The following is an 18,810-nucleotide window of genomic DNA, read 5'->3' as shown; positions in this document are numbered from 1 at the left end:
GTCCTTAAACCGATCAGTCCAGAGTACTCTTCTCAGCACAACATGATGCCTTATGTCCATACGGGCCTGAGAATTTGCCTATACCCCGTTACCTTATTATATATTGAAAACGCACAATTTATTCCAAAATGGCCAATACATTCTTTTAAATTTAATATCCAGTTCTTATTCTTTTCTTTACATCAGCCTTCCAGTAGAGTTTTGCATCCACTGTCATTCCAAAATATTTTGCTGTGTTAGCATATAGCTCTCTATATTACTTATTCAGATATGTGTTGCTGATGCATTTTTTAAAATGTAAAATTCCGATCTCATTCAGGCTGATTCTTCATTGTTTAACCTATTTGTTATTTTTATTTACTGGCCTTTACAATTTTATTGCTTCTTCCACTTTGTCTTCTTCATATAACCTTTCACTTATATCCGTAATTCGACGGATTGTTTTGACTTAGAAACCAAATAATTCTACCGATGGTTTTACTGATTGTGATTCAATAAAGGCGTTAATAAAATTAAATTTATTCCGTGAATGGATATTGTAAGTACTGGCCTATAGAATAATTTTAAAACTTACACAAATTGTTACTTTGCACTAAACCGTATCGAGAACATTTGTAGCCTTCCCTTTTCAGTGTGTGTTAGTTCGTCGAAGTGTCAATAAAAAATGTTTTCAGTGCGTCGAAAATGTCTGAATCTGTACCAAGTAAATCGCATTTGCTGAAAGTTAATAAAAATTAAACATATAACTGATCATAGAAAAAAACTAATCCATGACATAATTAAAAATGATCGCACAATAACTAGTAGAGCTTTTTAAATAAAATAAATACTTTATTTATTATTGAACGGAAATATTTTTTAACAAAATTTGAGAGAGTTAAATTCAAACCAACAAGTCAATCAAAAAAAAATTGTCTATTATAGCCATAAAAATAGTCAAAAGTATTTTACTATTTATCATTCACAATTTTAATCTTTTTAGCCTATTATATTAACAATATTGAAAAATATCGTTCCAAAATGCTGCTATATTAATATACAATATTTTGTTATTTACAAGAAAACTACCAAAAAATCATAAAACTATATACATTACATATAAATCTATGTAAGCGTAAATTCGATACGGTGTGATGTGGCTGTGATAAAGTGGCGGAGGACGACAGAGCCAGAATGTTAAAAATCAGTCGAATGAAACTATTAGAACCAAAAATAGTAACTAAAAGTACACAACTGAAACAGTCACTAGTTAAAAGTAGTAAAATCAGCCGAACCAAAAATAGCGACTGAAATAGTCGATAATAAAATGTAGTCGCTATTTGAAATATTACAACTATAGGATGACGTTCTAGCAGCCAAATATATAGACCCAAAAATAATATATGGCAAGTAAAAATGTGGTGTTCTAGTGCAGTGCGATGTATTTAACAGAAAAAACAGCAATGTTAATTAATACATGAACATTAATACCACAGATACTCGGTGAGGACCAATGGATATTCCTAGGTATGTTTTTTAAATTATTATAAAAACAAATTATTATTATTGTATTATATTATATATTATTATTTTATATTATATATTATTATTTTATATTATATATTATTGTTTTATATTATATATTATTATTTTATATTACATATTATTATTTTATATTTTATATTATTATTATATATCATAAATTATTATTATTAAAATTTGAAATTATAAAAACAATTAAAAACAAATAAAGACAATGGTCAGTCACGACTACTAATAATATATTCATTTAAAAACAAACATGGAAAAACTGGAGTACTATAACTCTTCTGGTATATAAACACAATTATATAGATGTTCATATAAGATGCTTCTGGTACTTCTAATTTGATCCATTCCTACTCTGCGATCATAATGACACCTCATAGTATAAAACTTAAGGAAACATTTTTAATGAGATAATTTTTACAAGATCGGGAAGGGTTGAGGCATATACAACATTATGCAAGATAAAAACTGCAATTTACCCAAAAAGGTGTATTGAAGAATAGGTTTTCTATACAATATATTCGAGATGCTTTAAAGGAAATTTGTTGAGATTTAAAACAAATTATGTTTTTGTCTATTCAATATTATAATCACGACCGCTGTTTATCAGGAGAGTTTTATACGGCCAGCATTATTATTTAAATCAGGCCGTGCTATAAACAAGATCTGGAACGGTGGGATTTTTTCTATTGTCATGAAGTCGAGAAGTTTCCGCCTATAAAGCTGATAAAAAGAAGCGAGGAGAAACTTGATAATAGGAAAAGAAAAACACCGTTTCTAATTGAGGAATAATAATCGCAAAGGGCCTATTTACACGTAAATAAATTCCAAACGTCGAGCAATACAATTCCGGCTCACGGTCCCGAAACGCTTTCCTGATTTCACCCTCGACATCGGGGAGGCGTATACGCATTTTCTTAAAGCGTGTTATGGGGTATAATAGGGAAATTTGTAGGCATTCTCGGCGTTAGATTGTTGTACGGCGGCACTTTTCTAATCCAACTTTCCGATGTGTTTCTGTGGAAGGGCGTTATACCGAACTAAATTAAAAGCAGGTGACTGCTGATATGCTTCTTGGTAAACTTGATGAATATATAGGGTAAAAGCAATCAAGATTCCAAAGACGACTTAATTAATTTGCTTTACTATAACTTAATAATTCATTTTATTATAACTGTTCTATTTAATGTATAAATAAATCAATTACTAATTTTGTGTTAGAAGCTTATTCGTAATTAAATTGTATTCAAATATTATTTTTGTAAATTTATGTATAATGTGCTTTATTCATATATTGGATTTATACAGTAAAATGTTAATTTAATTAGATATGTGGAGAAGTTATTCACAATTTTAATCTTAATTTACCTATAATCGCCGAACTATAACTGGCAGTCTACAAATTCAAGCTCTAGAAATTGACTAGTGACTGCAAAAATACAGTTTAATAGCTCGGAATATGTTCATGTTAAGTATCATGCTAGCCAAAAATATGAGCAGATTAGACTCAAACATATTCAAATAGGAACAATATTTATACGAAATGGTTAGTCAGAAGGCATTTCTCACTTGTCCTAAGGTGAAACATTTTCCTCAGTTAATAATAAAGTCTATTTGGACCTCTGGAGGCAAATATGGAGTTACACTTAACCATAAAGCCTAGACTAGTAAAATTACGTTACCAAAAAGTTTTTTTCCATTAATGATAAATACTGATTACGTAACCAACAAAAAACTGTACAATAACATTGAAATCAAATGAATCCATGAAGTTTCTTTGATAGTTCATCCACCAGATATGAAAAAAAACGACCAAATAACATCAATCCCAAAACAAAGAAAACTAAACCAAAACATTCAAAATATATAAATGTTGGTATTAACTTCAGCTTAAGTTAGTTCATTTTAATTGTAATTTGGGAAATACATGCTGATATATTTAGCCGGCAGATATCTTGCTTGTGCATTGATCCAAGGACAATGTAAAGTATAAATAAAATCTTACTAAATGTATCTAATTGTTTTTAATCCTCACGGTTTATATGGGAAACTGGAAATCGGGATCAGAGGTTTCCTAGTAAATCTAGCGTGTATTAACCATATGTATCGACCACCCAGTACGAATATCAATTGTTTTACTGGCCAGGTCTAGAATTTCTTGATTTATCGTACTATGCCAAATGGGTTAAGGTTATTCTTACTACTCAAATAAGGTTTGTTCGTAAGATCAAACCAGTTAGGCTAATTTTCAAGTAAAGTTCATTACATTTTAATTCAAATTATATTTTTATATTCTAATACAAAGCAAATATATAAAAAAGGATATAAAATAAGTTTTTCAGATTTTTAAACTGGGACAAAAATATAATTCCCTGGATTGGTAAAATAGTTCATAACGAAGTACGTAAATTTTCTACAACCTTCTATTATTATTTACGAACTTTCAAAAGCTTTTGCCTTCTTTATAACATTTTTTGCAATTGTGGGACATTATAGAAACTTGTTCAACAAAATTGTTATCAAAATTATGTGGTGTTTATGGCGATGAGTTAATGATTAAATGAATCCCAGTGTCAGAATTGGTATTGGTTCCGGGTATTTCGATTGTAGAGAACATCACTCTTCCTATTTGTATAATACTGGTTACAGAGAGCTTCGATGACAAGTTTGATGGGTGGACTTTCTATATGTGAATTTCTCCTGATACCAAAGTAAACCGACGTCATTTTGCCGATGTCAGTTGTAGAAACAACAATAAGCTTCCTAAATGGCCCTTGACAACATTGATAGCAAGAAAGGTAATGCTAGGTATTTGGCAGGATTGGAATTGTATTATCAACGAAGAGCTCGGAACTAGCTAATATATTGATTGTATTCTCTACTACCAACAACTAATTGCATAATAATAATTGCATTGAAGCAGGCGATTAGATTTAAAATACGCGGCCACAACTGATTATCAGGAAATATTATATCACATTTTTAAGCCTCTTCTCCTTTTTGACTGCTATTTGTTCCAGCCCCTGCAAGCTTCTTCAAGTCCAGCGCAAGAAAGAGTTCCGCGCTTATCGCCTCCAAATCGATAAAGTCCCTATCCCTTGGCTCCAGAAGGTATCATACCTCGGTCTCCAGTTCGACCGCACGTTCCAATGTTCCAAATTAAACTCTCCATCCCCCAGAAAACGACTCTGTATAAAATGCTAGTCTATCCGGTCTGCCTCTTCGAAGCACAGGTGTGGTATAGGTACGTCTCTGAGGGACAACTTAAACTACTCCAATAAGTGTTCCAATCCAAAAGTCCGCCCGTTACTTAATGCCCCATGGTAAGATTCTCACTAGGCGCCTTAGAATACGACAATATCCTGATAAAATCCCTACCCATCCACAAACCCCTATACATAACCAACTACGACAATCCTCTATCCCGAACTCGAAGTGACATTATCAAAAGACCATTTGGCTCTAGCTAGTTATTCTGGAATAAGAAAAAGGGAACCTGCAAGCTTAATTTCCTCTCCTAACGGTTCAAAATTAGCTTAAAAAAGCTTAAGAACATTATTAGCTTAATGTTTCTTCCCAAAAAAGGCAGAACTTCCATAATAAAGGAATTAAGTATTTGATACCACAAAAGTGGCAAAAGGTAATCGGTCATAACTGCCCATAAATAATTGATTGTTGTTTGAAACGTATATGAATATATTCGCATTAAAAAATGAAAAAAACAAAATTCCTTTTTCCCCAGTCCATTGTATCATTTTTATTAAATTATTAAAAATTAAATTTTTATTATTTTATTAAATTAATTGAGCGGGTAATATAAACACACCAATAACAAATATAAGCTCAACATAGAAGTTTAATAAAGCCAGAGTAAACTGAATTTTAATAAACACATTTAGAAGTACCAGAATGCGGAGAATCACTTTAAAAGTGTTGAAACAGCACTGCGCCTCTTATTAAGACCCCCAGTTTAATTATATTCCGTTGTGCTAATCCGAACCTTTTAAAGACTCTATCGTATAGAGATTTAAAATGACGCCATAGGCATCTGTTAAATTTTAATTTCGGATGACGTGTAGACGAGAAGCGATATTTTCATTTTAACTCTGAATGATATTGTATGGGGACATATTTTTGTCATGTCAGGATTTTACACGAAACTGATGTAATATGGGTGATGGTTATAAATGTAAAATATTTCAAAGCAAATCGTTTTTCATTTTTGATAATGTTATAAGCGTTTTACAGATTATGTATAGTCAACTGGGCTAATAGATTTATATATTATAATATTAGTGGGAATTTATAAATAAATAATCCTTTTTTATTCGATTATATACCAAAATGGTATTATCATTTTCATATATTTTGAACATTAGAATAATGTACTTATGGCTTAAAATAAATATAAAACATAATATGAAAACATTCTATTAACACAGTGTCATCAAATTGGTATTTATAAAGGTTCATGTATAAATTGATTTATTTTGTTTTTATATATTTATATATTTATTTATTTTTTATAATTGTTTTATTGATTTTCAGGCAAAAAAGTTTTTTATAGCATTATGACCGGCGATGGATAATAGATATACAAGAGCAATCTATGGCATTGACAGCAAAGCAGATTATAGATGGCCAAGAAGTCTTGTTCTGAATATGGTGTGATAAACAAAGTTTAGTGCATTCCTAGCTGCTAAAATCAAATTAAGCTATTAGATAATATTAGAATATCTACTTATGTCAATTTTTACATAAAAATAGTAATACCGGGTAACAGATAGAAGGTTATCAACTTACATTTGCAACGCTACACGTTGCAAGAGTTGTGAATCCGATGCATAGAGTCTTGTTATTTTCACTTGTTTAAATTGATGCACTGTAGCTGGGCTGGCACACGATTTTGAAATCCTGAAGAATGGATCGATGATTGGATTTGTGCAAAACCAAGTGTTTTTGACACAGTATCACCATAATGCATTAAAAATGTCCGTAATTTCTACCAATTAATATAAACAATATTTTAATTAATATATATTGGACCATTTTTTTTAATAATGATCAAAATACGTGTAAGCACCTAGTAAACATGTAGAAACGTATTCTGATATATTCTCGCTTATATCTCAAAATAAATTATAATTGGACGTTAATATATTTTTCGTTTATTTATTTATAAATTATATTAAGCTAAGCCTGTGACAAAGGCACAGTTAACAGTTTGCTGTATTAACTTAAATCGATATTAATGAATAAAATTAAGCTTTTTTGTCACAGTTTTAAAATTGTTTTGTATATATTGAAAATTTCATTATTTATTAAATTCATTTATTTAATTATTTATTAAAATTTAATGTATATTAACCTTTTTTTTAACACAAAATATTTAACTTAGGATATAGAAGTTGTTTATTTATTAGGTATACAAATAAATCTTTTTGGATGGATCGATAATTGGATTTGTGCAAAACCAAGTGTTTTTGATACAGTATCACCATATTGCATTAGAAATGTGAGCAGTTTATACCAATTAATATAAAAAGTATGTTAGTTAATATATATTGGACCATTTTTTAAATAATGATCAATATACCTGTAAGCACCTAGTAAAAATGTAGAAACGTATTCTGATGTATTCTCGCTTATACCTCAAAAAAAAAACTGTAATTGGACGTTAATATATTTTTACTTTATTTATTTATAAATTATATTAAGCTAAGCCTGTGACAAATGCGCAGTTAACAATTTGCTGTATTAATTTAAATCGAAATTAATGAATAAAATTAAGCTTTTTGTCACAGTTTTAAAATTGTTATAAAATTTATTTATTTAATTATTTATTAAAATTTAATGTATATTAACCTTTTTTTTAACACAAAATATTTAACTGAGGATATAAAAGGTGTTTATTTATTGGATATACAAATAAATCTTTTTTCTTCATTAAAATAAGACTGTTAAGACAAATAATAGATGTACCAGGTGTACCGGAAACTAATTACCCATTTCTAGTTGATGTCGTTAGGCTTAAATATACGTGTTATTTCTTGGTACATATGTAATTTTATTTTACTTACATCAAGCTTCAAATCTATACTTGTTATATTTTGCCAAAGTAGATTTGTGCCTCTTTTAAAATGTCAAGTTTCGTGCCTATACATGTGCATTTGCGGCACGCATTATTTTTCTTATTTAATCAAAAGAAAAAATCCTGAAAAATCATCGTTTGCTAGTAAAAACTTAAAAACGCCGAGCATGCTCTAACCACAAAAACAGGTGAGGCGTGGTTTTGAAAATTCGAAAGTGGTGATTTCATGCGATACTACAAGAGTTATTGGATGAATACCCAACTCAAACTCAAAACCAATTGGTAGAAGTGTTAAATATAGGCCAAAATCCAATAGATGAAGGGAAGATGGGTGCCATATTCCACGCTCCATCAATGGTATGATCGGAAGTCATTTCTGTATCGAACAGTGACGGGTGATGTAAAGTGAATTTGTTTTGAGAACTCTATCATATTACCTGGCGATCCAAGCCCAAATCATGATGGTGTGGTTTATTGCGAATTGTTGAAACCTACCGACAACAAATGGTCAATTTGAACTATGCATTGATATAAAAACGTCCAAAATGGGTGCTAAGATACGGTAAAGTGCTTTTGCAGCACGATAACACGCCGTCTCATAAAGCTAAACCGCTCAAGGAAGCGTTGAAAGCACTTTGATGGGACCTATTATCGCACGCACCTCCAGGCCTTGCCTGGTGCTATTATTAATTTTTCGCATCAATAGGACAAGCATTTCTAAAGAAACTCTTCAGCAATTTCTAACAAGTTAGAAAATGGTTCGATGAATGGTTTTGCTCAAAGAACAAACAGTTGTTTTTTGGGATGGAATCCATAAATTGTCTGAAAGATCTGTTTTATGTATAGGTCAAATGGCCAATACTGTCAAAAAATACATTTTTCTAATTTCTCGACAATTTTTTTTTTCGAAAATAACGGCAATGACTTTCCTGTACATCTGGGAAAATTGTTTGAGGATTTATATCAACATCATATATTTTTCTTCATCTATTATGGCTTTGAAACAATTAAAGATAATTTGCCCGACAACTTTTATTTTTGTTCTTTAATTATAAGAAAACTACAGATACACATCTATTTTTCGAAGCATTTTAATGAAATTGAAGTGAAACAATATCTCCCGATTTGTACAAAAAGAATAATGTACCATATCTGTTCAAAGACCTGTAAAATTTGCGAAAATCTACCAATTTCATCAAATAGATAAAGACAAATTGTAATGAAGTAACGAAGGATATTTTGTGTCAAATACCCTGCACCAATTTCTGATATTTCGCTCAATATTATTTAGGATTTATTACAAAATATATTTATATTGTCTTTCAATATAGTTTAACGATATTTCTATATAAACTAATAGTTTTCAAATCGATAACGCAAGAAATTAAATTCCATATAAATTGAACGTATAGAGATACGGCTTCGATATAAAGTACTTGAAGTTGGCTATGAAAAGCGCGAATTCACATTCACTATTTCGAGGCCACCCTATTCAAACAGCCACTGATATTTGGGCATCGTAGTTGTCTTTTCACTTGAGTTTTGAAAAAGGACTTTGAATGGAATTTTAAATTGGCAAAGTTTTATGTGGCCATCGCAATGAATGGAAAATAAATCCGAAATTTATTGAAGTAATATCTCAGGCAAAACTTTTGATTGTAATCTTTGCGTTCATATGCGGTGAAAATAATGGATCCTTAAGGATTTTACCGATAATACTTTTGATTAGTTTTAGATTGATGTTTTATATCAGTTTATATTTATAACTAGCGTTGGGAACTATCGACTGGAAACGTCTACCGATTGTTTAGTACTAGACTACTGCTAGACTGCTTTTTACTTGACCTCGACATAAATATACCCAATTTATTCTTACATAGATTTATATGTAACATATATAGTTTTATGATAACAGATGTAAAAAGATTAAAATTGTGAATGATAAATAGTAATATTCTTTTGATTGTTTTTATGGCAATAATAGATAATATTTCGATTACCCTCTCAATTTTTATTAAAAAATAGTTCCGTTTAATAATAAAAAAAGCATTTGCTTTATTTAAAAAAGCTCTAGTAATTATTGTGCGATAATTTTTAATTATGTCATGGATTAGTTTTTTTTCTATGATTAGGTATATTATTATTATGTATATGTCTTAGTTTTATTTAGTATTTGTGGTTATTGTACATCTTTATTTTATAAGTTTTGTTTAAGTTCTATTGTATTGTCTATTTTTGTTATAGTATATTATTTTAAAATATGTATTAACATATTAAAATACGATACAAAAATTTTGAGCTATTTTGGGCTTAATTCCATTCCTTTTTACAGATCCACAGAACATTCAAATACAAAAGTAATTCTACTTCATTTAAAATACAATTATTAATTACATGTTGATTATATTAATTTTTTTTTCCTTTTCTTTTTTACAGTTAGTACGTGAAGGAATACGTACATCTCCACCTCGGTTATATTACCGTCAGAAAATATAAGGACATATCATCATCAATCAGTCAAACCATGCATTTGACTGAAAACAATAATTACTATTTTCAGTCGCTAGTTTTTTGACTACCGACTGTTTCGACTGTTTATTTGGTTAGGAAATGTTGGTTAAGTTTTAGTTTTTTTTTGGTAAAATTAAAAAGTTTGTACAATATATTTTCTAAAAAAAATAAATTGAGAAAATTGGGGGAGCAACAAAATGCTTGTCGGTTATATTAGACTAGAAGTGACTGTGAGAAATTGAAAGATGGTTACCGAAAAACCTAATAAAATAGGAGCTATTTTGTATTTTACTCACGCACCACGTAGTCATTTGAATCCCTGTGGGATATGGACAAAAGGGAAGCAAAGCTGCTTTTATGGACGTTGACGTACTGTCAACTTTATTATGGAGTAAGCAGAAGATCACCTATATTATTGTAACGGTCAGATGGAAGGATAATAGAGGATTGTAGGAAAAAATAAATCGTGTTAGAAAGTACTAAACTATATTGAAATTATCATTAATAACAAGAATGGAACAGTATGTTTCTATATTTACAGCATAAATAGATTTAGCCTGTTTTACGATTTTATAAAATTTTATGCAAATATGACCCAAGGAGCCTTAGGACCATGTGATTTCCATAAAAAGCATTATTCATTCATAAATATACTTTCATAAAATATAGGGATTAGCTGCTCTAGAGTGCAAACGGGCGAAGAGTGTTCCGTTGTTGAATATTTCATATAAAGTATACCGCGTATCATAAAGTGAAGAAAGATGTTCAGTGGTTAATTTAAATTAATTTTTTAATATACAACAAAAATATTTTAAGAAAGTTATAAAGAAAAATTAAAATATGCATAGGTTTCTAGATATATAATATTTCTAGATTTTTGCTTCTAGTATGTTTGCTTTTTTAAATTTTTAAATCCTTATCATTCCTCAGAATTCATACCAGAGACAGTAAACTTGCCTGAGTTTTATCAAGCGTATAAATTAATTTTAATAATTTTAAGGGATTTAGATCAGATGATGTTGCTGTATATTAATCGCATCAGATATATTTGTAATCAACTTCATATTGAAACCTCGCTCACTCACTTTTCATTTTGTTTCTTTTCGTTTCGGATTTTTTCATTTCGTCGAAAAGAGGAGAAAAATGTTGAGACAACGTACCCAAGGTCAAATAGTGTATCTTCCTTGATTTTATTGTACGCTTTTGATTGAAAAATTGAATTATTTTTAAGGCAATGTCTGGAAATTCCATTAGATCTCTTCGAAGGTTATCTTTGCACCATTTAAATAACATGCCCTGTAAGAATATATGAAGGGATGTCTTACATTCCGCAAAAAGCTGCATGTCCCTAACTCTTTTATGCATACTTTCCAAACTAACAATTTTCTCTGAAATAATTTTATTAAATTATGTTTATATCGATAAAATAATTTGTGTACTCACTGTTCTTATACATTTCGTATATTTGAACTCTAATATAGTCAATATCAAGATGGTCAAGATTCGTCACCCAGTTCGTATGTAGACGGGTTTTTTTGGCTAAATCTAACATATTTTTCTTCATTTTGTATGCGATGTTAGTCACAATACGTGCACTAATTATCTGCGCTATAACAACATGCTAAAAAGCATTTTCAACAAAATTGCAGCAACCTATATTATTTAATATCATCAATATTTACCTCTGTAACGGAATTTACGGGCAAACTGATTCCTCCATTATCTCGTTCCTTTTCGAAATAACTTATTAAATACGCAATCAGTTTGTGACCTTGTCTATCTATTGTTTTTGGCATTTTGAAACAAAGTAATATGATGTATTACGCAGCGACTTAAAATTTAACAAAATAGTCAAGCGCTCAAAAAATAGTTGCTGGTTTATAATCTGCAGCAATTATAACTAATATTTTAAATAATTTTACGTACGTTTGACAACCAGACGACTTTGATAGGCTTTTTCGGTTTCACTTTCGAACTTATCAGACAGCATTATGTCTTTTTTCAACTAGAATAAAATGGGAAGGAAAATATTGTCTGATTCTGAAACGTAGTTACAAATTATGGCAGGTTATAAATTAAACATCTTGATAACGTATGTTCAAAGAAATTTGAATAGGCTATATAGTCTATATATAGTCTGTTCAAAGTTATTTGAAAGTATAAAGCATACGTCATATAAATTATTGGCATCAAAACGTCGCAATGTTGTCGCATCTACTCTGAGTTTTAGTTCAGTTTGGCTTTGACATATAAAAAAATTCTAATCTAAATAATTGAACAAAAATGTTATCAATCCTAGTGATGATCCTTTTAGTTCAGTAATGATTACCAGAACTTCTGCATAAATTCTTTGAACTTTGGCAATATTCAAGTCTCATAATTCGAATGTTAAGGTTGGCTTGCAACTTAATCTGTACACTTCCGTTTTAGGTTTAAGTAACGATTTCTATACCCAGATGCCTAAAACTATACTACATATCGATACCCATCCTTTTGACTTTTGTTTTGCTTTTATTTATTATCACTACGTATTCTCTTAGTATTCGATTCCATCTGCTTAAGATTTTTTCTATATTATTTCTATATTCTTTTTTTTCTATATGTTTATATCAATATATAGGTTTCCTCTATTTCATATTTCCTTATTATTTAATTCGTTAATATTATAAATAGGGCTTGGCTTAAACCGCCTTGTCTTATTCCTGCTGGGATACGTTATTTAGAAATACATTTTCGGATTTGGTGAAATGAAATAATAAAACATAATTAATGTTCAGCCTCTTTGTTTTTCTAAAACCATCAGATTTAATTTAATTTGCATATTTAGCTAATCTAAAAACTACAGTTAATTATACAGCCACAATAACTTATAGGTTAGAGTTATAACCTCTTATTACTATTTGTGGCGACCTCCACGACCCTTTGGGCCACAGCGCATTCACCAACAACAAGTTCAAGGATCATAGATTTCCACAGCGCTACCGTACTTCCTTCATATTAATCTAATATCCTGTCAATTATCCCGTCGACCACATGTATCATTCAATAAAGAAAACAAGTATTTCTGCAATCAGTGTTTTTAGTTCTCATGAAAATTCCTTTCAAAAATAGTAGTGAGTGTTCGGATAAACAATCGCATCGCCAGCCACACATTTCGACCGACCGAACGACCTGACGAACATTCCAACAATTGGTGACCCCGACCTGATCAAAGTGCATAACAGGTAAACCAGCTCAATATAAGTCACTCGAAGGATACCACGAGGAATGGAACCCATCAATATCACATGGTCGACGACATCCCACGAGACTAGCATGATGGATGAAAACCACAGAAGCCCATCATGTATACCATCAACACATGAACACCCTTGCATCACGAAACGGGACACGTAAGGCACCACACTTATAGGTACCCTCAAACAAATCGATACGCCCCAAGATGAACGACGTCCTGCTACAACTTCGATGGCAGCTGATCTCGTAAAACTCCTCGCTCAGCAACCTGCACTCCGGAACCTTCACCTTATAGAGATAGCTTCCACGGCAGTACCACTAGGAGGGGAGTCATGTGGCGACCGCCACGACCCTTTGGATCACCGCGCATTCACCAACAACAAGTTCAGAGGTTGGCAACGCCGGTGGATTGGTACCATGCGGTTCCGGGCTATAAAAGACCATCACGACGACGTCTCGCTCTATTTTCTTTTCTCCACCCCCTTATAACAGTACAACTTCCCCAGCGCTACCGTACTTCCTTTACCTAACCTAATATCATGCCAATTCTCCCGTCGACCACATGTGTCATTCAATAACGAAATAAACAAATATTTCTCCAAGCAGTGTTTTTAGTTCTCGTGCAAATTCGTTCCAAAAATAGTAGTGAGTGTTCGGACAAACAATAGCATCGACAACCACACTTCCTACATATTGCTCTTAAGAATTTTACATACGTCTGACAACCGGACGACTTTGACAGGCTCATTCGTTTACGTCTTTGAACTAATCAGTCATTGTGTCTCTTTTTAACTAGAATAAAATTTTTCCTTCATACACTTACTCCACTTAATGAAAATGAATATAATATTTTTTCTCTCAAGAATTTTTCGCATATTTTCTATAAAAATACTGTCGACGCGGTACAATGTGAAAAATATATCAAAGAATTCCACTTCTGAAACAATAACCTGTGATTTACGAGAAGCTTACCGCTTGCCGCTTTGTGTGACGAGTATGTGCTTTTTAAAAATCATGCCATTTGTTAAACCAGAAGTGCTAACTCAAATAAAAAGAGATTTTTGTTGGTAGCTGTTCTCGTTATAGAACAATGCACTTGGGCGCAGTTTTAAAAAAATGTTTTTAATGTGGCGGAATTAATAACATTACGTTGCGTTCTTCATTCTAAAGTGTCGTTTCTGTGGCATGCCAGAATCCGGACCGTACTTCGTTTAAATTTGCTACACCCTGGTTAAAGCGGAAAGTGCTCTGAAATATTGGTTGAAAAAAATATTTTAACTTTTGATACAAAGTTTACTGTATTAATTTTTTGTACATCTAAGTTATATCACCATCACCATCATTAATAGCTTTTTAATTAAAATGATCATCTGCCGTCACTAAAGAATTTTCGTTAAATATTGTTAACAATAGTGTCAGTATTTTCTATTCATTATAGGTTATAACTCGATTTAAATATGTTTTTCGTATTTATGTCAGGTAACCTTTCACAAGTCATTAAACATCTTTCCATGCCTAGTTGTATTATATATTCCCTTATTATTAAATAATTGTGTTGCGTCTTAGATATTTGCTATAGCAACTAGACATCATACACAGTTTTTTACTTAAACTAGTTATAACAACCAATGTAATCATTAACATACAAAATTATTAATCATAAACACACATTATAAAAGACACTAAACTGCACATTGTAGCAAAAAATTATTCAAGTTCAAGCATTTTATTATAAACGTTTTATGGTTATGTACTATGTATAATACAATCCAACTTAATGAAACAATGAGACATTTATTAGACTTAATTGTATCTTTTTAACTTTTTAAATTAACTATTAACTCACGAAATATTAATCGTGATTATACAATTCCAACAAATGTGTTTCTAAGATCGATAATAATATTTTACTAAGAAAAGTTTAAGTTTGGTTGTTCCTCCAATTGTTTTATTTGAGATTGCAGACCACTAAGAACTATTTCTAGACTAGAGTTAGTTATATAGATTTCAGATTCTTTTTAGACATTCTATACTCTTTTCCATAATCCATTTAACCTTGTTTTCTAAATTTCCATTGCAAATAATTAGGATCTTTCTTATGTTTTCAGATAGTTGTTGCACTACAATATTATTATTGCTTGTTCTGATAGGTCAGTGCCTGCTATTAATTTTGTAAGTCTTAATAACTGGCTGGGTTTATCTTAACAGTTTTGGGTTTCGCAACTATCTTACGTGAGCTTGGGTATACCTATCCTTGCAATGAGATTCCAGTTTGGTCCAAAGTTATGGTATTTGGTTTCTTTGTGTGTGATTATATTTAAGGAAAATTGTGTATGCATTTGAACCCATCACAATACGGGCCTGTCTAATCCAGAAAGACAGTAAGTTGGATACATACCCCACTTCTTAGGCCACGTGCACTATCCCAGTGCCTCTCACTTGTTTTTTTCTCACCTTGCACTTTTGTTTTTTAATTTACATACTCAAAGGTCAGCAAGACGGAAAACGAATATCGACTATTTAGTAATTGACTACTTATTACTGTCGACTGTTTCAATCGCTATATTCGGTCTGATTGATTTTACTACTATCGGCTGTATTTCAGTCTCTATTTTGGGTCTGACTGATTTAATGACATAGAATGAATTTATACTGACACAGAATTATATGTAATATATATGGTTTTATATTTTGTCTGTAGTATGCTTCTAAATAATAATATATTGTACATTAATATAGTAGCATTTTGGAACTATATCTTTGAAGATTATTTAGTAATACAATATAAAGTAAAAATGACGTTATTTTGATTGCCTTCTTTGAAATCTCTCAATGTTTGTTGATGCTTTTTGAATGTCAAAACTTAAAATATTCGTTATTAACTATAAATAAAATTATTATTGTATTTAAAATGGGTGCGATGGGTAAATAGGTGATAAAGATTGAAAAAGGAGGTACATTACAAATATTTAGTGTTCAACTACTCCATTCATCTTTATAATAAACTCAAATATATAAAATATAAATTTATTTTAGATCATTCAGAATTAAGCAGTTACTTTTAAGTTAATAAAATAAAAGAAATTGTCTCTTTCCTTTTCTTTTCCAAATAAAGTTTGATAAATATATGTACATATCTATCTAAAACACGTTAATAAAATTTCTAAGCACATGTTGGAATGAAATAGAAATATATTAATTACTTTCATTATATTTTGTCATTTTCTGAATATTAAAATACGATTAAAAATATTTGGGATCATTATTCCATTTCTTTTTTCACACTGCCCCTTGCCAATTTAAGATTACTTAAAATCAACTGATCTGTACATCACAGAGAATCCAACAATTATCTTCATCCTGTCCTCTCTCAAAATTAGCATGAGTATCACCATACCACGAATAGAAAAATAGTCGAAATATACATTTTACTGAAATAGTAATTACTGTTTTGCTATTATTGACTGTTTTTATTATTTTCAGTCGTCATATTTCGTTATGTGACATTATGTTTTAAAACTGACGATTTAGGCAGGAAAAAACCTCTTTGATCAATTGAAGAGGAATAATTGCTCGTTCTCTATGTTTCGTTTTAACCAATTCATTGATATAATTCAGATACAATTTAACCATTTACATGTATAGTATATGTCTCATGGTATATTACAACTGAGGATATCCACAAAAATCTATGTGTCAGCCAAGAAATTTAACAGTTTGTGGAGTGAGCTTTCATGAACATAAAGACGTCAACGTTTTACAATAGCGGACTTTGGAGACTGGAGAGACAAATATGCTAATATATAATACGAAATCGTACTAAGTTATGTGTGAAAAAAATAATTCGAACTTTCCTTATAGCTTCATTAATTTGGGTTTTCTTTTAAGAACGCTACAGTTTTGGCACGAAAGCAGACCTGTTAAATATACACAAGCGTTATCCTACTGCCTAAACTGCTGCGTTGTCTACTGTAAGATACTCGAAACTTAAACAAGAAAGTAGGATTTCAAATTTAGATATTGAAAGACAGTTATTTCTGCTAATAGCAGTAATATATTACCGATGAAAATCTAACAGCATCCGTTTTCTAGTAATAATTTTAATCGATCAATAAGAAACAGACAGATTTACAAGAACTCTCCTTTCGTTATTAATGATCCGCGCCCATTTTGTTAATAATGTTTTAACGCATTTCGCTAATTGTCGATAAATTTTAACTCAGTCACAAATAACAATGAAATTTAAATTGAAATCAAAAGGGGGTCGTTTCCTACAAATTAACCTATCTATATTGATTTCCTTTCGACAGTTAGGCGAAAGTACAATGAAACAAGTTTAAACCTTAATCGATGCCTTCCATTTATTTGTCAACAACCAGAATTAATGATTGGCTTTGTTTCAGGATAAAGGAGCAGCTCAAGAGTTTCAATTGTAATCCAAGATGTCTGCCTCGAGTTCCAACCTCATAAAGGAAACGCCGGTTAGCGGCTAAGGCGAAGATATTACTTTTGGCCGACTTTTCGATGAGAACGCTCCAGAAATAATAATTAATTCTTAAAAGTTTTAGTGTTTTCCCGTGTTGCGCGATTTTTACATCAGCGCCGTCAAGACTGAAAGATCCGGCGGTTTTTCATTAAAACTTCCGACGTTATCGCGAAAAAACAAATTTAAATTCAAATTAATACCGGGCCGTATTTCTTTTTCGCGGAACCGGCATGTTTCCCACCTAACGAAGATGGGCGTCCGACGAAGAGGCGTTTTGGGGTTTTATATCCTTGTTTTTGGACTGATTCATTGTTCCGCCGACACCAGTTTTATGAACAATGCCAAGATTAGCACGCGCATCGTTCAAACGCGCTACGGCAGGCTGCAAGGACTCTTGGTTCCCATGGACTCTCATCGCTTTCTCAAACCTATTGAGGTGAGTGTGCAAAATGTTTAAAACGCAACTGATGGTGCTTTATTTCTTGACTATTGAATTATAAAATGTATTAAATGCTTTAAATTGAACATATTCGACTAATAAAGTTAGTTAAATTAAAAACCAAAAATTTAAATGAGTAACAATAGTATTATAAAATTATATATTAAATAAATATTTTTCATAATCTTTAATAAGTTTTTACCATCTTTCTGGCAATATAGCAGTAACCGAAAGAACGATGTTGGTTTGGCAACGATACATTTATCGATCCATTTTCGAACCACCTCAACATTACGATAGCATGAGCAAGTGGTAATATGAAGGCGTTTTGTCTGGTGAGTGCGCTAGGTGCAGCAGAAGTTCCTATTTGAGCGGATAAACAAGATGATTTTGTGTTTGTTTTTTAGCCGTCTTCAAATAAGGAGGAGGTTCTATGTTCGGCTGTGTAATTTTTTTATGTTCGCCAATTTTACCGTTAATTATGTCGGTCCATTCAAAATTCTTTTTCTATACGAAATA

General features: G+C 31.0%; 1 protein-coding gene across 1 annotated transcript in view; it reads left to right on the top strand.

Moving 5' to 3' along the window:
• The window catches only part of LOC143192947 (neuroligin-4, Y-linked), an 808,161-nt gene that overhangs the window by 397,678 nt on the left and 391,673 nt on the right, over nt 1–18,810 (top strand). The window contains exon 3 of the mRNA XM_076398803.1: nt 17,770–18,288. Within this exon, the coding sequence (XP_076254918.1) occupies nt 18,103–18,288 (186 nt within the window). The 5' untranslated portion in view covers nt 17,770–18,102. The remainder of the gene's footprint in view (nt 1–17,769; nt 18,289–18,810) is intronic.

The sequence above is a fragment of the Rhynchophorus ferrugineus genome, unplaced genomic scaffold (assembly GCF_030347505.1).
Source record: "Rhynchophorus ferrugineus isolate W39M unplaced genomic scaffold, kcgeb_rfMv2 rfM3, whole genome shotgun sequence".
Lineage (NCBI taxonomy): Eukaryota > Metazoa > Arthropoda > Insecta > Coleoptera > Curculionidae > Rhynchophorus > Rhynchophorus ferrugineus.
This window is presented reverse-complemented; position numbering and strand designations above follow the sequence as displayed.